Raw genomic sequence first — 24,132 nt, 5'->3', positions numbered from 1 at the left:
AGCTAAAAAGGCTAACACAATCTTAGGCTCTGTTAACAGGAGCATGGTCTCCAGATCACGCAGGGAACAATGGTTTTGCTCTGTTCAGGTTGCGTTGTGGATCTGGGTGTGCCACATATAACAAAAAGACGTTGCTAAACTGTGTTGTGTTTCCAGAGGAGGGTGACCACAATGTTGAGGAAGCTGGAAACCGAGCCCTGTGAGGAAAGAGTTGTAATAGCAACTTGGAGATGAGAAAGTCAAGGGGGGGAGCATTTTAGCATTCATCTTCAGGAGGTGGCGTAGACTAGGATCCCGTCCACACCATACAGCATTTCAACACACACTGGTTCCCTCCAGGAATTATGGGATTGTATCTTACTGTTACGGACTGGTTGAACGCAGGGGAATGGTGGGAGGAACTAGCTGGGGAAGCCCCCCAAGGGAAGAAGACTCAGAGCCCGGGGATGGGTGGTGGGACAGAGGGAGAAGATGGAGAAGACTGGGAGGAGGAGGTGTTGGAGGCTGAAGAGGCAACAGGGTTTAGTGAGCTGGGAGAGTCTGTGGCAGACAGAAGTCCAGAATAAGAAGTAGAGGCTGAGGCTGAAGCTGGGGTGGGAGGGGGGAGAGTCAGAGATGAAACAGACTGGGAAGAGTCTGTTGCTGTGACCAGCTCCCCTCCTCCCTGGTTTCTTAGAACCAGGAGAGGCACGGAGAGAGAGGATGAGAAATTAGCTTCAGGCAGGCACAGGTGGTGGTGACGGCAATAGCGGTGGCAGCCTGCAAGGCCTTGTGGAGGTGATAGAGAGTGGCGGCAGTAGCGGCGGTGGCCTGTGAGGACTCGCTGTGGCGATGGGAAGTGGCAGCAGTAACGGCACTGGCCTGAGAGGCCTTGCAGTGGTGGCAGGATTTGGCAGCAGAAGTGGCAGCAGCAGCCTGCATAGTCCTCCTGGCGGTAGTGGGAGGCGGTGGCAGAAGCTGTGGCAACCTGCCTCAGCTTCTGCCGCTGTCTCCTGCTGCCACTGCAAGGCCTCACAGGCCGCCACTACTGCCACTGCCATGGCAAGGCATTGCAGGCTTCCGCCGCTTCTGTTGCTGTCACCCACTGACATGGCAATGCTTCACAGGCTGCTGATTATTGTGCCCCTTCTGCCTCCATCATTCCTCCTGGCAGCCTGGCAGTCCCAGATTATTTGTATTCACTGTGACTCATCATCGTACTTTGGATTCCCCTGAATACCAGCATTTGGTAGCCAAGTCCAAAACCCAAAGTCCTGTTTGGATGCATTTTGCCTTGCCTGCTGATGAAACGGAGTGTGTGTCGATTGAGAATGTTGTCATTTAACCATTTTGGACCCCTAAGTAGTCGTCAGGACATTGTCCTGTTCACCTCTATATAGTTCCTTCCTTATTTCAGATATCGTCAGATATCGATATATTGCGATGTCCTGCTGGTGATAACGTTGCGATACCATAGCTGCCAGCCGTCCCTTTTTTTGCGGGAAATTCCCTTATTCCAGCGTCGTTTCCCGCTCCTATCCCAGATTGTTAGATATCCCTTAGACTGTCCCTGGGACAGGTGAGGCTGCTGATCCCTTATTTTCGAGGCTGCTGATCCCTTATTTTCAAATCTGAAGTTGACATCTATGTGCGATACTGATAACCAGTTATCGCTCAGCCCTAGTATGGTGAACAGGGTGATTTCGAACAAAGCCTTTCACTGCATGACTTTGTGTTTAGTCATGAGGCGGGGTGCTGTGGGGAGCGATTGAAGAAATCAGTTGAGTCATTAGATCACATGTGTATTTGCTGCTCATTGAGAGAGAGAAGGAACAAGGGGGCTGGGCTTTAGTTAGTAAGTTCATTGTGTGGTTTTTATTTTCACAAAAGGTTCACTCCTTTGCATTTGCAGGCAGGACTGCAAGAGAACCCCTAGTTCAGATGTAGGCAGCACTGAGTTGGATAGACCCAACGGTTTGATTCTCTGTCACAACCACTCTTCCCAGTCTTGGCGTTTGCCTCTTGCAGGGCTGAGCCTTTTAAAAGAGGCTCCCAGGCGCTGAACCCTTGTTTAGAGATCTCCTGGCCTTGTTGCCCTACGTGTTCCAAGACCTGACACTGAAAACTGGCTTGGGAACTGAACGGGACACAGTGACGGAAACCAGAGCAGCGCACGGAAATGCCTTTTACCTTCCCATCACAACGGAACCTATTTATCTACTCGCACTGGTGTGCTTTCAAACTGTTTTGGAGATTTGGCCCGGTTGCTTATGATTCCTGCTTGGGAATCTCTTATTGGGGGTGGGGGGGAGAAGAGAGGCAGGCGAACCAGAAAGGGGGCAAGGATGGGGGGGGGGTTTCTGCTGAGATTATCTCCTTCTGTTGCCTCCTGGCTGTGCATTCTGATGCACACAGTAACAAGTGGATTCCAGCCACTTTTAATTAAGCTGAAAACGTGTGGAGTGGAAAGGGGAAAAAAAACCAACACCCCTCCTTTGCTGCATCTAAGCTGTAAAAAGCTCCTGTTCCTAGAAATCGGTTTCCAAAAAGGGTTAAGGAATTATAGAATCAAAAGAGTCTAGACAGTGATGTCCAAACTTTTTTCAAAGAGGGCCAAATTTGATCATCATCAAACTTTTTATTGGCATCACATACAAACATCCGAAACAAGATTTGATGAAATGAAGGGCCTTGAGGGCCGACCAAAGTTGTTAACCTTGTTGAGCTTTTTTAAGGATTGAAGTTGTTGAGGTTTTTTTTAGGATTTAACCCCCCAGGAAATAAACTGCCACAGGGGCCGGATTAAACTGACCGGTGGGCCAGATTAGGCCCCCGAAATGGACTTTGGACATGCCAGGAGAGATTTGATAGCTGCTGAATGCAACATTTCTCTCTGCTGTTAGGGTGGTTCATTAGCAGTTGGTCAGGGCTGTGGGTGGCGCCATGTTCTAAACCACTGAGCATCTTGGACTTGCCGACGGGAAGGTTGGTGGTTCAAATCCCCACAATGGGGTGAGCTCCCATTGCTCTGTCCCAGCTCCTGCCAACCTAGCAGTTCGAAAGCACGCCAGTGCGAGTAGATAAATAGGTACCACTGCGGTGGGAAGGTAAACGGCATTTCCGTCACGGTGTCCCATTGCGCCAGAAGCGGTTTAGTCATGCTGGCCACATGACCCGGAAAGCTGTCTGTGGACAAACGCTGGCTCCTTCGGCCTGAAAGCGAGATGAGCGCCACAACCCCATAGTCGCCTTTGACTGGACTTAACCATCCAGGAGTCCTTTACCTTTTTATTAGCAGTAATTCTGCAATGGTAAAAAGGAAACGCTCACACATTGAATTGCAAACTGGCTGAGTTTGTTGGTAGTGGATGCTGCAAAAGCTACAGCTATCTGAATAGCATTCAAGGACTGCACGAATTCATGAAGCGTTCGTCAATCCAAGGCTGAAAATCTTCTGTTTCTCAGAGGTTGGGGAGGGTCAATCTCCCTTTGGGTGTTGTATCTGGCTGACCAACATTGCAGATGGATTTTTGACCCTGTTCCAAGGGGACCAGTTCCGAGAGATCCCACAATTGTCTTTGCCGCCGAAGAGGATTGATGTGTGTGTATTGGGGGGGGGGGGCAAGACTAGTGCCAGCTGAAAGACCCTTAAGGAAGAAAATGAAGCCCCTCGTTCTTCTCCCCCTGCAGGTGGTAGATGCCATGAAGCAGATGCAAGAGAAGAAGAACATTGGGAAAGTTGTGCTGATTCCCGAAGCACCACCGAAGGACGAAAGCAAAGCAGCAGAGAACTAAAGTGAAAGGCGTGGGTGGATTGTCTGACCTCAGGTCCTCATGTTGTTGTATTTTGGGTTGTGTTATTTTTTTTTATTTTTTTTTAAACCTGTCCCACTCCCCATGTCTGACCCTTTTATGGAAGTAGGAATGGGCATATAGATCTCTCACTGCTGTTCATGGAATAAGTGGTGTAAGGACCGAAAAGATACATGGATTGTCGTCGGTTGGTGGCCCCTGGAGGCGATGCAAGCTTCTGGGTTTCACAGAACGCTTTGCACCATCTCTAAAGCATTGGCCGGCCTCCTTTCAAAAGTAAATAAATAGAAAGTAATCACAGAGAGGAATTGCATTGATCCTGCATCTCTGCTCTTGTAGCATTAACTCTTCATTAAAGGAATAACAAGGCCCAATGTGAACTTGCAGGTGCCTGAGTCAAGTACACACCCACTGAAATTTCCTCTTGATTTCTGGGTCCTACTTTTACCTTTATTTGTAACCTACCCACAACTCCACAAAATCCATGCCAAATTCACCTCCTGAGCCCTCTTCTCTTCCCGCCCAGTGCCTCCCCTGCCTCTGGTGACTAATAACTTTAGAGCACGTAAAACTCACATTATTATTACAGCAGCCATCGAAAGTCTCCATGGAAACGGAGCTTCAAACCTGCCTCTTCCGATGGGCAAATTTAATAAGCAGGACGCATCCAACTTTTTCAGCTCTGCTGTGACAAGAAGAATGGAGGAGAGGCAGAGAATTGTGCCTCTGCGTTATCTTGATGCAGACACGCCCTTGATCCTGTCACCTCCTCCAGTACGCAAATGTCCATTTGCTACACTGGCAACCTTAGCATATCTAAAACATTTTTAAATAATAATAAAAAAACTGCCCTGGCAATTGCAATGGTTATGTGAAGGAGGCAACAGAAAGCACCTAGGTTTTCTTTTGAGAGACACCTTGGGGTTTTTTTCCACCTTAATTGGGTTGTGTAGACACATACACAACGGTGCCAAGCAGCTGACTAGTCTGCAATCAGCTGACTTGTCGGCAATCTCAAAAACCGTGCTATCGCTTGCAGAATCAGCTGTCCTGGTCATGTAAATGGCACATGACTTGGTGGTTGGATGTTTGAAAGGGGAAAACAATCTGGAGGGAGGGACACTGAAACCCTTCCCTGCTGCAACTCCTGGTCGTCGTTTTCCTTTGAGAGCAAGAGCACCTCCAGGTGCGTGGCACAGGCTGGTTGCCTTCCAGAACACAGCTAGCAGAATTACACGCTGGCTAAATGTTCCCTTTACGTTTGCATTTCCTGTCAGGCTGTGGGAGAACAGGCAGCGAAATTTAGCAGTTGTCTGCAACGAGCAGAGAGTTTCTGCTTCCGGTCCTGTCACTTTTGGTTAGTGGTCTGTGTGGAAAATGAGTCGCTGTGCTGCCTTAAGCTGTGTTGTGCCACTTCTGCGGGCTCTAATCTCTTCTTTGAGCCTTCTTTCCCCCCTCTCTTCCATTTCACCAAACCTCTCGACCTTTTTAAGTCCTCGGGCTACAAAGCATCACTCTGTAGCTCGACACATGGAGTAGATACGGCCCTTAAAAATTGCGCCAGTTTTGAATTTCCCCTCCAAGCACTGCTGTATCTGCCTTGGGGTCAGCTCTGGCCCACCTTCCTGGAAGCTGCTTTAGGTCCAGCCAAACGGATCCAACTCGCTTCCCCAGTCCGCTTCCTTGATGTTTATACCTGGCGAAGGCAGCAAACCTCCGAGGGTAGCGTTCTGCCTTTGCCTGGCGTAAAGAAACGATAAAGAACACAGGGAATCACAGCAGTAAAACCTGGGCATTTCCCCCAGGTTCCCTTTCCCCCTCTTCCCAGCCCCGTAGTGAGAGTGGAAGGCAACCGTGGGCTGTGTTTTGGCTCACGGTGAACCCTTGGTGCCAGGAATTGCCTGCAGGAATGTTTCCACCTTACCTTATGGTAAGAAGGGACAGACAACCTGAGGCCCGCTAGAGCTCCCATCAGTCACAGCCAGCATGGCCAGTCGCTCGGCAACATACAGAGGGATGTGAGTTCTCCACCCCTGCCTTTTAGGCCCTGTTGCGGGAGGCACGGAGACGTCACACCTTATAATAATAATAATAATAATTTATTATTTATACCCCGCCCATCTGGCTGAGTTTCCCCAGCCACTCTGGGCGTCTCCCAATCGAGTGTTAAAAACAATACAGCATTAAATATTAAAAACTTCCCTAAACAGGGCTGCCTTCAGATATCTTTTAAAAATAAGAGAGCTGCTTATTTCCTTGACATCTGGTGGGAGGGCGTTCCACAGGGCCACTATTGAGAAGGCCCTCGAACTGCTTCCCTCGCTTCTCGCAATGAGGGAACCGCCAGAAGGCCCTCGGCGCTGGATCTCAGTTTCTGGACTGAACGATGGGGGTGGAGACGCTCCTTCAGGTATACAGGACCGAGGCCGTTTAGGGCGTTAAAGGTCAGCACCAACACTTTGAATCTCGCACCTTCAGCGTGAGTGCCCAAAAAGAGCCTTCCCCAGTCCATCCAAGCATTTGGCTGCTGAAGCAGTTGCTGATGCCGACGTTTTTCAAGGCGTTCCTTTTAGCTACCCACACACGCAACAAACAGGTCTATTAGCAATTTCTGCGAGTGAGCTAGGCAAGGAGGTTTCTTACGCCATCAGCACGGAAGGTAACTTGATCTTAACAACCGAAAGTCAGGAGGATTATTCTAACCAAAAGTTGCAAAGAGCCGATTCTGGGAACAATTCCCCCCCCCCCTTGCTGTGCCTCTTTTATTGTTGTCCCAGGATGTAGTCATTCTCTCCACGTAAAGTGCTGGAATATATATATATATTTAGGGGGTATGTGTCCCATCTTCTCAAGCAACTTGGATTTAAGGCCATTTAGCATGGGTCAAGCATTGCAAATGTCAGATTAATTCTTAGAGGGCCCTAGAGTTGGGTGCGGCCAAAAGTGGAGCTGCAAGCAGGTGGTCGCAAGTTCAGTCCTTGCTGGCTGTTGTTGAAAGACGTCGGGAAAGACTTGTGGCACAAAAGACTCCTGGCTGTGAAATCCTGGCCACTGGCGCTCCATATTCTGACTTGGCACAAGCCAGCTTAACGTATGTTCACAAGGCAAGGTCAGCTGGCTAGCTACTGTCTCACAGATCAGTGAAATGCAACCCAGGCCAAGATGGGCTGTCAGTGGAGAGCGGCTATACTGAAGAATAAACAGAGCCTGGTGACTTGCTGAGGCTGTGAACCTCCCAACATAGTCCTTTCTTCTCCTCTAAGTCCAGGTCACTTGTGTGTTCACCCAGTAGTAAGCCCCACTGAGTTCAGTGGGACTTACTCCAAGGTAAGTTTGCATAGGATTGCAACATTTGCCGGTGGGACTCCCAACTCTGCCGTGTGCTAAGTGAAAAAAAGATAACACATGGAGTTTCCATCTCCCACAGAGAGAGGGGAAATGGTGCAAAAATTCACTATTCCGTGTTTTTAAAAATATATATAGCCTCCTTTCTGTCTTGCCTTCCTCCTTGCTGCTGCCTGGTGCCTTATTCCGGATGGCATTCCAAAACTCTTGTAACCTCATCCTGTTTAATACTGCAACTTCTATGCTGCATTGTTACGCCACTCGACCCTGTCGCCAGTGCCTTGTTCAGACATTGAGTAAGGTCTACCTAACCCCAGAAGCCTTTGCCAAAATCTGAGTTGTTTAGAAGATTTCTCTTCCCTCTCTCCGGGAACTTGTGTGAACACACAAATATTTATGGCTTGTATTTTACACAAGCAGCGATGAGGCTGGCACATTTCAGTGTGCCTCTGCGCAAGCGCATGAACCCGTGGTGCTCTCTGAGAACTTGAGCTGAGCTCTCCTCAGATCCCAAATGCTGGGAGCCATTGGACATTTTCAGAGATGTGCTGAGAAAGTCTTTCTGCTGGGCCATCTTACACACACCTCCTCAAAAGGAAGACCTATTATGCTCAATTAGACTTTCCCCCAGGTAAAATATATGGAGGGTTGCAGCCTTAAATCTTCCAGAGCACCACTTCTGAATATTAATGTGCTCCAGGAAGCTACAAGGTGCATGAATCTGGCTCAGTAGCTTTTTTTTTTTTTTTTTAAAAAAAGGTTATCCCACTGCTCTTGGGAAGAGAGAGGTGAAAAGGCATTTGTCCCATGTGCAAAAACACTTAGAAAAACCAGAAAACATTAACCTGTAGCAACAGCAAGTGATGATCCTATTCCCTTCCTTTTTGTTTTTTGTTTTTTTGCAGCTCCCCCCACACCTGACAGTTCTGAAACACTCCTCCTGAACAGTAAAATATCTCCCCCTTTGTGCTAGACATTTAACATAGACTTGTCTTAGTGCTCAGTACCTAAAGTTTTTTTAAAAAAATAAATAAATACAGGAGACATCCAATCTTAAAGCACTATAACTTTGCTCTTTGTTGCCTTGCTGATTAACACTGTAATCTTGAATTTTATAGTAACGCCCCCTTATTTTGTGACTTAATTGTGTGAGAGTATGAGTGTTGAGTGTGTGTTTTAAGACAACTGGTTTTTTTTGTTTTGTTTTTTAACGGGCCACAGGTATTAAATAAAGGCCCTTGGCCCTCTTTAAAAAAAAAATAATTTGTTTAAAACTGCATGTACGTAACTTCAAGGACCAAAGTGGGGGTGGGGGGGAAAGATAAGCTGTCACCCGAGTTTTCTTGACTCCAAAGGGCAAAACTCGTCACAATAAGAACGCTCTTGTTTTCTGTATGGGTTTTTGTTGCACTGTTTCAAGATAAGATGAAATGGCGTTTTGAGCTAAAGCGAGGCAGGTGAAGGCTGCTGTTTAGGATATGGTGGGCTATAATGGAGGGCCAAAGTCTGAACAATTCAATTGCAAATGTGCCTTCTCACCCCCTCTCCCCTCCAGCTCAATGGACTTTAAGCACAACACCACACCCAAGCTATTACTGAAAGCAATGAGGCTATCTCAGTTTCACTGCCTTCCTAAGCTACAGGCCCCCATGTGAGCTACAGTTTGACGCATTTTGGTGCGGCATGGACAGCGCCAGTTTCCACCATGTAAGGAACCATTCACACCACATAGATGCGAGAGGCAAAGTTGCCTCAGAGTGATTTAAAAATAAAATAAAACCATGTGCCAAAGCTAGCACCTGTGTTGGTGCCTGAGGTAAAACTCAACTGAGCACGGATTTTATCCAGAAAATCCTCACGATGGCGGGCCTCCTTGCAAAATATCAAAATCACTGTTGCCTAATCCACATTTTTACGACGTTCCTATTCATAGTGTCGTCTGTAACTCTTTTGGTGGTGGAGGGAGTTGGGGGTGGGTTAAAAGCACTCGGTTTTTCAACTCTGCGATAAAGAACATTGATCCTCAGGCAGAATGGCAGGACACACCAGACTTGGCGTAAACGCCCTTCAGAATTTGAAGAGTTGCATCTGTGCCGCTCTTCTCCCAAAAATGTTCTACAAGTTGTGGATTGGGTTGAGCTTGGCTTGTGAAAAACAAGGAACATTGCGTGAGAGATGGTGGAAGGGAAAACGAGAGTTGAAGTGGTCGAGGGAGGGGAGGAAGATGCAAGGAAGGCCCTGCCTGTGTCAATACATTTTATTTGCATGTTTGTGTTTTTGTGTGGTGTCGTCTTGATTGACAAGTGAGGAGCCTCCAGGCGTTACGGTCATCGGCAGGTATGCCTGATGCAGCTCAAATCACCTGTGGAGCCACCACTAATGTTGCCAGATACCCTTAAGGCCTGGGGCGCCTCTGCTGAGCGAAGGGCAGTTAGCAGCCAGGGCACATGGCCGCAGTCCCTATCACTGCAGGCTGTGGCACAATGTCCCATTCGTTCCTCTTTTGATGGTTCGTGATGAGCAGCTTGTGTGTTTTCTTCTGGTTCAAGGCGCTTCTTTAAAAGTCTCGTATGGTGTTTCGAAAGAAGCTCGCTCTTTTCTGCTTGCGCATGTGTGTGTATGTGTGTGTGTGTGTGTGTGCGTCGACCACGCAAATGTGCCAATGCTGTTTACACAGATTTCAGACATGAAATGCTAGTCTGCCTAATGTTACCATATGCCTTATGTGTTTTTTGGGTGTTCATTAAAAGCATAACGAAAAAGAAAGATAAGCGTTGTCCTGTGATCCTCGGCTCTTTCATTCATTCAAAAGCAGTTCGGTGTTTGCTGGCTCTGAGCTTTGCAGCCAAGGATGAGAATCCTTTGTTATTTGTGTTTTCTGGGAAGTTTCAGAAAGTTTCCAGATCCACAGCTGGTAGGGAGAGGTACAGGAGTATGTGCACCGATATTCACATGGCTGTAACTCACCACATCTGCCAACTGGGGGAAAAAATAATAATATAATGGTACTGTACATGTGAAGAAAGACTTGGCACATTTTGGGTTCAGAATAAAAGACAATCCAAAGGAAGAGTTATAAAACTCTGGGCAGGAAGGAAAAAAATAAAACTTCTCTTTATTATAACTTCACAATTTCTAGGTGCTGTGTCCGTGCATTCAGAATATCAGGCTTCCTCAAATTTGGCCCTCCAGATGTTTTTGGCCTACCACTCCCATGATCCCTAGCTAGCAGGACCAGTGGTCAGGGATGAGGGGAACTGTAGTCTCAAAACATCTGGAGGGCTGAGGTTGAGGAAGCCTGGAATAGATTCTGGAGTTCAACTTTCGTCTTGCAACTTTCTAAGGCAGAAAACTTTGTTCATATGGCCCACAACATGTCTGTGTTACATATTCATATGGGTTTTTATTTGTAATCTTATTGCTTTTATTCTTCGCATATTGTATTACAACTTGAATTCTATGGAATGCAATTGTAATGCGATAACACATAAAACCGGAAATGCAATCAAATTCATACAGCACCCAGCACAGTGTGTTGTGATTGCTATAACAGGCAGACCAGTTGTGGAAAAACATTTGAGAAGTGCTGTTCTAAGGTGTATATTTGGTCTATCGGTGCAACACAGGGTCCATTACAGTTACAGCCGCATTTAAAGATCAGCAAACCTTGCAATGCAACCTGGCCATCATGGAGAAGGAAGCAAGAATGGAGAATTAATACAGCTTTATTTGCAAGTTTCTCAAAACACTCAAGCTACAAGGCACAAGTGGAGACACAGGACAAGAGCTTTTATTTACAGTAGAACCGCAACTTGCCAGGTGTGCCAAACTGAATGCACACCATTAAGTGGCAGGTCTATTGCACGTGCTTGCTTTTTAACCCCTCCCTCTCTGAGGACAATTCTCCCTGCAAGGCTAGGAGCGAGATCACAATGCCGAGATCTGAAAGCCTGGGAAAGCCTCCCCACGTTCCTTTGTCCTCTTCTCCCAGTAATAGTGTAGCTTTAGGCCTGGCACCGAATCAGATGCACAAATAACTTACTGCTTTCAATGCTTGCAAGGGGACCGGAGCAAGGGAGGCCTTCATCCCACTTCCTTGCCCCCTTCCCTTTTGTGTGACAATTGCTCTTACGTAAACGCCTGCCTGGTGAGCTCTGATGCAGGAGAAGGAAAAAGCCAGTGGAGAGCGGGATCTCTCCTTTCATCCCCAAGGGGAAGGAGGGATTTCTGGCTCTTCCCATCCCCAGCCTCACCTTCCTGCAAATCAGAGAGCCTCTGCAAAGATTGGGAATGACTGGGTAGCCCGGGAAGGTGGGGGCAGCCCTGTCACATACAACCAGTTGCTGCCTTTGCAGGTAGGACCAGATCCACCTACCCCAACAGAACATGTGTTTGGAATTCTGACATTTCCGCATGGCAAGTCCGTCCAAGTGAGCACTTACACCAGCCTCTAGTCTTTAGAAGCTTGGAGGGCAGGGCCTGGAAACTTGTTGGGACATCTATGCCACTTAAATCCAGTTCTGAACTACTTGCCCTGCTCCTGAACCACGGCTGCTGGGCCCGTATACAAATCTATTTCTTACTTCCAAGGAAGAGACTCTGCTTGTGTGTTTTGGGGCAGGAGCTGGGATAGGGAGCTCCCTCAGACTCTGTGGCATGACCTATTATTAATGTCATGGCATCTTATGACTGCTTGGTTGAGTACACCACCAAAGCAAGTGCAGCAGTCCTCTCATGTGACTCGTACCCCTTCAGAAGGCATGTGAACAGCCCTCATGTCAAAGAGCTTCTCTGTCACAGTCCGGTTCACGGGCGATCGAAGGCCCGGCTGGGGACGTCGGGACCGGGGGCAAGATGGTGGGGTGGGAGCAGGAACAGGAGTCCAGAAGCCAAGAGTCCAAGTGTCAGAGAGCAAGGAGACAGGAAGTCAGGGGTCCGAGGATCAAGAAGCAAGGAGTCACGAAGCCAAACGCAGCAAGGCAGGAAACATGTTGCTGTGGCAAAGAGCCAAAGGGAAATGTTGACCTTATATCCCTTCCCGGCTCTAGCCACCAGGTGCTGTGAGTTACCAATCGGCCTCACCTGTGCGGCCGTGCCTTGCCTCTCCAGAGCAAACTTAAGAAGGCCCCAGTCCTGCGAAGCCCTACTGGTCACAGGGCCCGGCTCCTGCATGCACTCCTGACTCCGAAACGGCAAGTCCTTGTGTCAAGATCCCTTTGCGTGGAAAGGCCTTCAGGTGCTCTGAATGTAGCAAGAAGCCCGGAAGACCAAAGGCAGAAGTGCTGGGTGGAAAGATCCTGATTAAGGATTGAGTGTGTCTTTTGGCAAATTCCTCAAGATGCCAAGCATGGGCTTTGGAAGATGGGGAAGCTGCTGAGCTCCCAAGGTGCTTGGAGGAGGGTCTGCCTTCATTCGATGTTCAGCTCTTTCAGCTTCAGACTCAGCTGCTGGAGGTACTGGCTGTCTGGGTAGCCGTTTCTGCAAGCAAAGAAGCAAACCGGGTGTGGGCTGTGGGATGAAGCCATTCAGTGCAACCCTTTTCCTGGAACTGTGGCATATATTCCACCGCTCCAACTGGGTTATCCTGTGAAGGATCTCATGGAAGACACTAAACAGGGGGTGGAATGGTTTAACCACAGGGGCCCCATGCAAAGCTGAAATTCTCAGCTGAAATTCCTAGAAAACAGGGAGATGACAAGCGAACATTGCCCAGTGTCTCTCTACCATGAAATGAAGGGCTTAGCAGCTGGAGAAAAGTGGCTGAGCTCTGCACAAGGTGCAGCATGGGATCACAGTGCCGCAGTCTAAAGATTTACGATATCTGCCCCACGAGATGGAAAATTTGGAAACAGACGGTACTTAAAAACACTAAGAATTTGTGTGCTTGCTCTGTGCTAAGGAATAAAATGAAATTGTGCACAAGAGGAACGATCCCTTTTCCCTGGCCTGTAATGCATTATGTAAATTAAGGAAATCTGCATAATTCATGCTAGGGGAAGGAAAAGACAGAACCCGAAACTCCCCATCCCTCAACGGGGGAATGATTGTTCTGCAAGCTCCCTGGCTTTGGGGATTTTAGCAGGAACTGCCTACATGCTGCCAAGCATATCTTTGCACCTGCCATAACGTCTAGAAGCCTTTTCCCACTACAAAGGCCGATCTTTGCATTCCTTTCACATTGACACTCGGCTCTGCTGTGCCTCCATCATTAGAGGCAGCAGTGCTTCTTCTGAACAGCGGCTGCTGGAAACACCAGAAAGGGAGAGAGTTCTTGCACTGGCCATCCTTGGTTTAAGGCTTCCTATGGTCATCCTCTCCCCTCAACACCCTTCCTCCTCGGACGCCCCCGCCTCTGACTCCTTTCCTGTCCTGGCAATCCCATTCTTCAAATTCCAGAGTTCCTTTGTCATCCCTTTCCTGTCGACCTCACAAGGCCACCCCTGAGGCCTTATGGGAGGTTGCTGAACATCACTACCCTGGCCACCCGTGGAACACCTACCGTATTTTTTGCTCCATAAGACACACTTTTTTCTTCCTAAAAAGGGGAATTTTCTGTGTGTCTTATGGAGCGAATGTGTCGTCCCTGGAGCTGAATTGCCCAGGGGCAAAAAGCAGATCATGCTTTTTTTTCCTTTTTTTTTGAAAGAGGGAAGTGGGTGTTGAAACAAAGCCACTGATTGGCAAGCGATCGAGGAGGGAGATAAGGGACGCTAGCGATAAAGGAGGCTGCCTGGGAGCGGGGAGGTAAAGACAGTGAACTTGCAAGGAGAGGAGACAGGAAGACTAAGGCATTGAGGAGAGAAATTAGAAGAAAAGGAGGAGCAAAAAACTGCTCCAGCTAAGGAAAAGACACTAAGGCAAACAAGAGGGAAGGGACTGTTGAAAGGAAGCAGCTGATCAGTAAGCGACTGGGGAGGGAGATAAGGGAGGCTAGCAATAAAGGAGGCTGTCTGGGAAGGGGGGAAGTAAAAGCCCATGGATCCTCAGGATTTTTGCATTGGGTCACCATCAGATCACATAGCATGTCCATGGCTACAGCCTGCACCCAAAAAACCACGCACCCACTGTTTCATGGGGCCGCAATGGCGCAAAAACGTGGTTACAATGCACGGATTCACATGGATTCTCAAGATTTTTGCATTTGGCTACCCCAAACTCACCGTCAAATCACATGTCTGTGGCCACAGCATGAACCACAAAAATCATACATCCACTGTTTTGTTCAGAATATTTCTTGTTTGTTTTCCTCCTCTAAAAACTAGGTGCGTCTTATGGAGCGAAAAATACGGTACCTGGCCTTGCCCCCCTCCATGGAGGTCTTGTGGGGGATGGGTCCCCAAGTCACCCTCTCCTCCAAACCGCAGGATCTGATACGGAACGTCAGACCGCGCTCAAATGCTTTGTGCAGGAGCACCATCAACCGCCGGCCCTCTACGTTGTCTGGGAGAAAGGCCTTGAAGTGGCCCCCTCGGTACAGATGTCCTGGGAAAGGGTCTCCAGCCTTTGGGAAGAAGAGGGTTTTTTTAAAAAAAATAATAATACTTGAACAGAAAGATGACGACGTCACCTGCAAGTCTCTTGTTTCTGTCTCTCCTTTCTGTGTGTAGTGGAAAGGAACTCCCCAAAAGCTGAGCTTAATCCCAGGGTATTCATATTAAGGGGCTGGAATGCCATTGCTCTGCCTTATCTCTGCAAATACAATGGTACCTGGGGTTAAGTACCTAATTCGTTCTGGAGGTCCGTTCTTAACCTGAAAGTGTTCTTAACCTGAAGCACCACTTTAGCTAATGGGGCCTCCTGCTGCCGCTGCGCCGCCGGAACCCGATTTCTGTTCTCATCCTGAAGCAAAGTTTTTAACTCGAGGTACTATTTCTGGGTTAGTGGAGTCTGTAACCTGAAGCGTATGTAACCTGAGGTACCACTGTATTCGGTTTTCAAAGAAGAGATAATTTTGAACTGGTGCAGGATGGAGCACGGTACGAGTAGAAAGAGGACGGAGGGGAGGGTATGATAGACCAGTGTTTCACAACCCATTTCCAACCGTGGCCCCCTTCCAACCTAGTTTCCTTCCTGTGCCCCTCCCATGGGCGTAGTCTAGAGGGGGCAGTTGCCTCCCAAATAAGCAAAAAACAATACAAAACTGAGCTTCTGCCCCCCCCCAAAGCCTGCCCCCCTAACAAAAATCCTAAAAGGTGTGAAATGAACACAGGCCCAATAGGCAAGGCGTAATGGGACGCAGGTGGCGCTGTGGGTTAAACCACAGAGCCTAGGGCTTGCCGATCAGAAGGTCAGTGGTTCGAATCCCCGCGACGGCGTGAGCTCCCGTTGTTCAGTCCCTGCTCCTGCCAACCTAGCAGTTCGAAAGCACGTTAAAGTGCAAGTAGATAAATAGGTACCGCTCTGGCGGGAAGGTAAACGGTGTTTCCATGGACTGCTCTGGTTCGCCAGAAGCGGCTTAGTCATGCTGGCCACATGACCCGGAAGCTGTACGCCGGCTCCCTCGGCCAGTAAAGCGAGATGAGCGCCGCAACCCCAGAGTCGTCCGCGACTGCACCTAACGGTCAGGGGTCCCTTTACCTTTAATGTCTGCCTCCATCCACCCTCTGCAATATCATCAAAAGCAGAATGCAGGTGCTGAACATTACAACACTCCTTCCTCATAGCTAGCAAAACAAATTTATGTGAAAACAAGCTACCGTTCAATTTACTGATGCTGTGGAATCCTGCTATGCCTGGCTGCAACATCTATATTGCATCTAGGGCAGCATCTATAAAGTCTTCTGTACAAAAGAAGAATTGCTATTGTTGTTTTGCCACCACTTGAAGTTTCTGGCAAAGGACCTGGAAGCATGCTGCTCATTCAAACCAGAGGATCAGAGTGTGGGAGATTCAGCCAGCAATTAGAATTACTGGCAGGGAATTCTAACTCAAGAAGAAGGTAGCCACGCGCAGATTATATGAGACACAGATTATATGCAGACTACAGGGCTGGGAAAAAACAGGTTCAAATCTCCACTTGGTCGTGAATTTCCACTGGGTGGTCTTGAGCCTAACCGACCTCACAAATGGGAAAGCCTTGAACTTCTTTGAGGGAAGCTGGGATATAAACCTTAACACTTTTATTTTTTAAAAGGCATTCTGGAGCTTGCTGTAATCAAGGACGGACTTGGGTAATCTTTCCTAATATGGCACCCTGTGTGAGGCGAAAATTTGGTGGCCCCAAATGGATCTTCTCAACTATGGAACTTCTCAATTTTGCACCCCCTCAGCTCAGTGCCCCATGCAGAGGAACCGCCCAAAAACTGACATACATACATACATACATACATACATACATACATATATATTAGGTGCAAGATGAACTGAGCAGCTGATGCACAAAACAACCAGTCATTGTACATATTTACAATACCTCATTCTCTAACATCAGTTCCGAGACTATGCATACAATCTATTTCAAGCGGAAAGATTTCTGATTGGCCCACACCCAATTGTGAAACCTTGAAAAGACTACATTAATGAGCAACAGAAACTAAGGCTGTTGTTTCTTGGAGACCATGTATATTGACTGGGCGGTATAAGTTACTTTGCCAACATGCGCAGATTCTCTGATGAGTCATAGGGATTATGCATATTATCTAAAGAATATACAAAACCCTGTCCTGATAAAACACATTCCTCAAGGCCAGCTGGAGGTATTTGCACATTGACTGGAGAATGTGCACAATTGTTGGTTGTTATGCACATGCACTGTTCAACTGACATTATTCCTAACGGCTATTTAATTCACATTATCTCATATACAATCTGTTAACGCAACACAAACGAAAGGTTAAATACTAAAAGCTAAAGGACCCCTGGACGGTTAAGTCCAGTCAAAGGTAACTATGGGGTTGCAGCACTAATCTTGCTTTCAGGCCGAGGGAGCTGGCGTTTGTCCACAGACAGCTTTCTGTGTCATGTGGCCAGCATGACTAAACCACTTCTGGCACAACGGGACACCGTGACAGAAACCAGAGTGCACAGAAACGCCATTTACCTTCCCGCCGCAGTGGTAGCTATTTACCTGGTGTGCTTTCGAACTGCTAGGTTGACAGGAGCTGGGACAGAGCAACGGGAGCTCATCCTGTCGTGTGGATTCGAACCGCCAACCTTCCAATCGGCAAGCCCAAGCGGCTCAGTGGTTTAGACCACAGTGCCAACCACTCCCCAATTCAATTCACATTCTCCCACATATAATCTGTTAACACAACACAAATGGAAGGTTAAATACAGAGTCTGCAAGATGTTAAGTAGGTAAGCTGGTGGCAGCTTAGGATGAGACCCCCTGACTTTCCCTCCTGCTGGCAGGACTCATAACCTTTGCAAAATGCACTACAGAGCATACGTTGCAGAGTTCAAATATAGCTTGACAATTATCGAAGATGGGATGGGACGGAACGGAGGGAGCAGGCAGCTGGGTACTTACTTGTTGCACGCCGTCAGGAACGTTGTATGTTATTTTGAGTGTCGGATCTCGGATATACCCAGGGAGGCTCTGCGATATGGTGGAAGCTCCAAAGGTTCCGGGAATGCCAGCGGAGGCGCCGGGGTGAGTTAGCGAAGCGCTGCCTCCTGGGATTCGCGCCCTGCAAGGCTTGTGGGGGCAGGGGGCATGGGACAGGGTGGGGCGGCTGTTTTGACACAGCACACACTCTTCAGCCGACTCGCTTCCTAGGCTGGCGGTTCTCAGGCCCAAATCTGAGGCAAGCCCCTCTCCAGCTGGGGGAGAAGCGTGCCGTGGCAGGTCAGGCAAGGAGCCCAGCGGGGCCCTCTCAGTTTCCTGGCTGCTCCCCTCCTTATTGCAGTCTCTCGCAAAATGGAACTTGTCTGGTAAGCCCTGCCTGCTCTCGGCCAACAGTCTCCTGGAGCGGCCCTGCTTGCTGGCACCCGGGGTTTGGTCGAGGGCCTCACTCTGCCATGCTCTGTGGTCACTTGGGAAATTCTGCACCGGCGCAGGCTGGAAACCGCTGCCCTGTCTCTGAGCCTGTGAGGGCGATGTGTCTCCGGCAAGCCTGTCCGGGCCAAGGGAGCTCTCTAGCACGCTGGCTCTCCTGTTCTCATTCGGCTGCTGAGCGCTCCCTGCAGCCGATGTCTCGCCCTGAATTTTCCCATCACGGAAGGGAGTCTGCTCGGACAGGGCAGCCATCCGGCGGGCAGAGAACAAGCGGAACACTTCCAGGACCTGCAACTTCTCATCGCGGGGGTACATAAGGCCTAGCTTGTACCTGTCCCGGCTGACGACAATGCGGTCGTCGAAATTTTTCAGGTATCTACACAATTCACCCAGGGCCTCATCCCCTGGTCCATCCATGGCCAACTCAGTGTAGGTGAAGCTGTCGTAAATGTAAGCACGAGACTCTCCAAGGGCCTCTGCTTTTTGCATGTCTGAAGGACTCCCGTTATTGCTTTGGACAGCGTGCAAAGAGTGCCTTTGTTTGGTAATCGGAGACTCCATTTCCTGGCTGTACTCCACCTGTGTCAACCCATCCTTTCTGATCTCCTTCTGCAAAGTACGGTGGGGATATTCCTGAGAATCCTGCTTCAGATGGGCTGCATTGACCTGAGCTGCTAGCCTGGGGTCAGGCATGGACTCATTGCCGCTCAGAGACTTCTGCAGCGAGAGGCTGCTGGACCTTCTGAGGTGGGGCCTTGGTTCGGAAACTCTGAAGTCGGCAGCCCCCGTGGTATCAAACAGGTTCAAGGATCTGAAGGCACGGAGGGATGGAGGCTCTGTGAGACCGAGGCTTGCCCAGCCCTCGGAACTTGACACAGTGCCTGCAGGTGAGGGCGACGAGTGATCTGCTTTCATCCCTTGCGGTGCTTTCCGGAATTCCAGAGTTTGCCTGATCTGGCTCTTTGGTTCAGTAGCAGCGTACAAAAACGGCAGGGAACGCTCGCTCTCTGGAGCTGGGCGTTCTGTGGCTGGAAACAAGCTGGCAGCTGGCAGCCATGCCGGTAGGCTACCCCGACCTGAAAAGTTGGCAGCCAGCTTATGCTCGGCTTTGCTGTTGGGCTTTGGCGAGTTCAGCTTCTTTGGCACGGACTCCGCCGGCGATTCTAGCTGAGCTGGCAGAGAGCTAGGACCCTGGAGGTACGCTGCCTGGGGAACGCCGGGTCTCCGGTGATCCTGCGTTGCCCCCCTTGCGGCAATCAGTTCCTGGATGTGCCGCTTGGCTTGGGAAACGTCCGCCAAATTCCCAATGAGGCAGAAACCCTCCTCCTCCTCCTGAATCAGCAGCAGAGGGTAGAGGCTCTGCAGCTCTGCTGGAAAACTCCCGCCGCCGCCGATCCCCAAATCTCGCTTGTGGACCTTCTCTTTCCGCAGGGTGCCCTCCAGTTGCTGAGAAAGCTGGGAGAGCGCCAAGTGAGCTGAAACTAGGGCGCTAACTCCCCCAGCCCCATCAGATGCTGCTCTCAGGTAGAGGGTGGTGATGCCGTCACTGTGGACGTCCACAACACCCACCTGCTGCTTGTGGAAAATGTTGCCCAATTCCTCACTGCAGAACTTCTGCATGTAGAGGTAGATGTCTGAGTCTATCGCTAAGGAGAAGTCCTCTAGGGGCTCTAGGAGGCTCTCTGAAGACTCCTGGACTTGTAACGGACCTGCTGCAGCCTTCTCCTCCTCGTCCCTCTTCTTCTTCCTCTTCTTCTCTGCCCGAGTCTCCTCCTGGTGCAAGACGCCATCTCCCGCAGCCTTCTCAGCAGATCTGCCTCTGTTCGCAAAGAGAACGCCAGCCCTTTGCTTGCTATTGAGGCACCTCAGCAGCTCACAGCTGAAGGCCTGCAGCTCCACAAAGGAGCCTTTGACAGTGCAGGTCATCTCCTGAGTGTTGAAGTTGATGTGGATGCCCTCATACTGCTGGCACAGACTGTCCAGAGTGTCTTTTCCATCGGGGAAGCGGCCATAATCCACCTTCATGCAGACGCGTACAAAGATCTGAGGAGGAAAGCAAGGGCTGCTTAGGTGGCATGTCAAGGATGGAATTATGTGTCTTGGAATTCTACTCAATCCTGACCCAGAGGAGAACTCCAAAGTATAGTTAGCATAGTGAAAACTTAAAACGCGTTGCAGGATTCCTGAAAAAATAGACGAGAGGCAATTATATTTTATCCCGCAGACCGTTATTGCTAATGAAGGCAAATGAGCATAATGGTCACCAATCCAATACACTAAGGATTGGCACTGTCCATAAGAAAACCAGTTGCAAAAGACTTAAGAAGAAGAGTTTGGATTTGATATCCCGCTTTATCACTACCCCTAAGGAGTCTCAAAGCGGCTAACATTCTCCTTTCCCTTCCTCCCCCACAACAAACACTCTGTGAGGTCAGTGGGGCCGAGAGACTTCAGAGAAGTGTGACTAGCCCAAGGTCACCCAGCAGCTGCATGTGGAGGAGCAGGGAAGCGAACCCGGTTCACCAGGTTACGAGTCCACTGCTCTTAACCACTACACCACACTGGCTCTTATAGTAAGTCTAAACCTTAACACTATAACATACTATATAAAGAACACCACACCAGAAGGAAAAGGAAAAGTGAAACCCGGGCTCCTTCTGTCCCTACTATTATAGTCAGAATGACCCCCTAACCCTACCCCTAACCCCAAGATGTTGCGCCCGGTGCGGCCAGCCCCCCCCTGCACCCACCACGCTACGCCACTGGAAAGAGGTAACAGACCCAGTTTAAGCCAGCTGTACTCAGCTTCTCTGAAGGTATAACCCAAACATCATGAACCTTCTGCTTGTTCCTTTCACACAGAGAAGCTTCCAGAACCCTCTTGAATTAATCAGAATATGAAAGATCTCTACACCTCAAATCAAGAAATACAAACTGACATTATGTTCCTGGACAGTTAACTTTTAAGTGCCACCTGTTAAAACACCTGTAATAAAACGTTTGGCAGCCAAAATAAATGGGATGATGAGGGCAGTCACCTGTCTGTTCCATTCACACATTAAAAAGGGGTGTTGGTGCACCTTTTACAACAAAAGGAGTCAGCCTGTCCTACATTGAACATTCCCGCCCCCACCTGCAGTCTTGTTGCCTCAAGACTCATTTTTCCTGCCCTGATTCCAATTCTGGTAGCAAAGCCAGGCTTGGTGGAAGAGGATTTACTGTTGTTTGGAAGGCTTATTTAAAGAAAACCTTTGTCAAAGGTCCGACTTCACGCCAGGTTTACAAAAAGAAATGACAAACTATGTAAACCCAGTTTTCTCCAGCATAGGCTAGAAATCGCTCTCTCATCAGGCTTTCCAAAACAAGAGGTGGATAGGAAGCCAAGCCATAGGGAATCAAAACACCTGATTCTTTTAGGAACTCAGCTGCTGGTTATCCACACCAGCCCAGGAAAGAACAGAAATAAACAAAATGGCCACTTAGGTAAGCCTAAAGCAGGGGCTGCCAACCTTTGGGGACTGGAATTCTGAGAAATAGGGGTCGCTGCTGTGAGGTGTGGCATAACACAAAAGGATTTACATGGTTAACCAGAAAACGAGTGAGGACCATAAAATGGTGCAGGAATGCCCATCAATGGGGAAAAGGCGCCTTTGTCTACTAACTCAATTCGCTCACAGAGAAAAGCTCTTTGCATCTTTCCTCTGTTCAGGTATACTGGGCCGAGGCCGTTTAGGGCTTTCAAGGTCAGCACCAACACTTTGAATTGTGCTCGGAAACATACTGGAAGCCAATAGGAAGAACTTTCTGACAGTGAGAGCTGTTTGACAGTGGAACGATCTCCCTCAGGAGGTTGTGGACTCTCCTTCATTGGAGATTTTTAAGCAGAAGTTGGTGGCCATCTGTCATGGATGCTTTAGTTGAGATTCCTGCATTGCATGGGGGCTAAACTAGATGCCACTTCCAACTCCACAAGTCATGATTCAATGGTGCTCATGACTTTGATTTTCCAACGTGTGTGTGTGTGTGAATGTATGTATGTATGTATGTATGTACATACATACATACGTACATATGTATGTATGTATGTATGTTGCAGGTTTGCAGAGAGGTTGGGTGAGATAATCTGCCTCCTCCGTTTCCCTTTTGAATGAAACCAGGGGTGGGGAGTCTCTTTATCTCCATAGACTGCACCTCCACAGAGATCCCCACCCCAACACCAGCCCAGACAGCATCAAACCACGTTACCCAACAACCCACAACTCATACTTTCAGCAGCCCTCTACTCCATACTAAGTATGGAGGTCCTATGGATGCATAGGCCCTATGCGGCCTAGGACCCGCATACCTACGGGACCGCCTCTCCTGGTATGTCCCGCAGAGGACTTTAAGGTCCACGAATAACAACACTTTGGTGGTCCCGAGCCTCAAAGAGGTTAGATTGGTCTCAACTAGGGCCAGGGCCTTTTCAGTACTGGCCCCGACTTGGTGGAATGCTCTGTCACAAGAGACCAGGGCCCTGCGGGACTTGAGATCTTTCTGCAGGGCCTGCAAGACAGAGCTGTTCTGCCTGGCCTTTGGTTTGGACTCGGTCTGACCCTTATGTTTCCCTCCCCTTATGGTCTTGATTTATCAGCTGCTTTAAAATGAGGCTGCATTTTAAATCTGGAGGGCTGCAATTGTCCTGAAGGCCCAATGCTTCCCACCCTCAATTTTAAACCACAGAGCCTAGGACTTGTCAATCAGAAGGCTGGCGGTTCGAATCCCCACGACGGAGTGAGCTCCCATTGCTCGGTCCCTGCTCCTGCCAACCTAGCAGTTTGAAAGCACGTCAAAGTGCAAGTAGATAAATAGGTACCGCTCCGGCGGGAAGGTAAATGGCGTTTCCGTGCGCTGCTCTGGTTTTCCAGAAGTGGCTTAGTCATGCTGGCTACATGACCCGGAAGCTGTACGCAGGCTCCCTCGGCCAATAATGCGAGATGAGCGCCACAACCCCAGAGTCAGTCACGACTGGACCTAATAGTCAGGGGTCCTTTTACCCTTACCTTACCCTTTCCCTCTTCTGGGATGATCCCCATGTCAAGATTCATGCATTATGACTTCCGGGTTAGCGCAATCGGCTAATGGCGGATTCCCTCCGAGCTCCGGAGGGAATCGGCTCTACTGGAGACGGGTTCTACCGCGACGGCGACGCGGGGACCCTCAGAAACCGCAGGCGCGGAAGCCTGCGGACTTGGTGACTCGGTGGGCACCTTAAGCGCCCCCCGACCCACGAAGAGCCTTTTTAAAGGCTACGGAGAGGGTACGGAGAGTGGCGTGGTGCTGTGAGTAGACCGCTACTGCAGTGGAGCGAAGCCGCGAGCCATGGCCGGAGAGCGCTGACTTTTTTCCTTGAAATTCGGACTTGAAATAACCCGTGAGTAGAACGGAATTTGGACTTTAAAACTTTTACCTTTGAATTCGGTACGACCGGGGGATGTGCTAAAGGGAAGTCTGCACCCCCCCTACCTACAAAAGATTTAAAGCAAGGATTGGAGAACTAAGGTGGAGAGATTTTCTTTTCGGTGTGATTTAAAAGATAATATTTCCATGAATTTGACAGAAGAAGATTTGTGCTGGAGAGTAAGAGTGGAACTTTAGAAGTTTTTGTCTAAACCCCCCCCCCTCCCAGACCCGGGAGCGTCCTGTGTGTGAGCTGGAGGAAAAGGAACAAGGAGTTTGACAGCTGTCAAAGGAGCTGTCAAACGGGCAGTTAAAGTTAAAAATCTTATTATTTAACATCTCTCTGGACTAAATTTGTTACATTTGAATCAAAGTGGTTGGGAACAAAGTAGTTATAAATAACAAAGTAACGGACTGTTGGGAAAGGATTATTAAGTAACCAGAATCCCCCTAGGGGGAACTCTGAAACATTACAATGGCTGCAGATGGAAAATTACAGGCAGAAATAGAAAGAATGTTTTTTCTCGTGGGAATACTGCAAGAGCAGAGCATGGCTATGAACAAACAACTTATAACCTTGAACTCTAAAACAAGCAACTCTGCTGAATGCACAAAGGATT

General features: G+C 48.9%; 2 protein-coding genes across 2 annotated transcripts in view; one reads left to right on the top strand and one right to left on the bottom strand.

The window, feature by feature from the left end:
- The window catches only part of VAT1 (vesicle amine transport 1), a 40,519-nt gene extending 32,643 nt beyond the window's left edge, over nt 1–7,876 (top strand). The window contains exon 6 of the mRNA XM_079949874.1: nt 3,670–7,876. Coding sequence (XP_079806000.1) covers nt 3,670–3,774 — 105 coding nt within the window. The 3' untranslated portion in view covers nt 3,775–7,876. The remainder of the gene's footprint in view (nt 1–3,669) is intronic.
- Nucleotides 7,877–8,161: 285 nt separating this feature from the next.
- LOC307200651 (uncharacterized protein) overlaps nt 8,162–24,132 on the bottom strand; it is a 33,109-nt gene continuing 17,138 nt past the window's right edge. The window contains exons 4-6 of the mRNA XM_079949359.1: nt 17,606–20,116; nt 14,430–14,638; nt 8,162–12,615 (exon numbers count right to left, since the gene is read on the bottom strand). Coding sequence (XP_079805485.1) covers nt 12,546–12,615; nt 14,430–14,638; nt 17,606–20,116 — 2,790 coding nt within the window. The 3' untranslated portion in view covers nt 8,162–12,545. The remainder of the gene's footprint in view (nt 12,616–14,429; nt 14,639–17,605; nt 20,117–24,132) is intronic.

Source organism: Podarcis cretensis (assembly GCF_951804945.1).
Source record: "Podarcis cretensis genome assembly, chromosome: 13".
NCBI classification, from domain to species: domain Eukaryota; kingdom Metazoa; phylum Chordata; class Lepidosauria; order Squamata; family Lacertidae; genus Podarcis; species Podarcis cretensis.
This window is presented reverse-complemented; position numbering and strand designations above follow the sequence as displayed.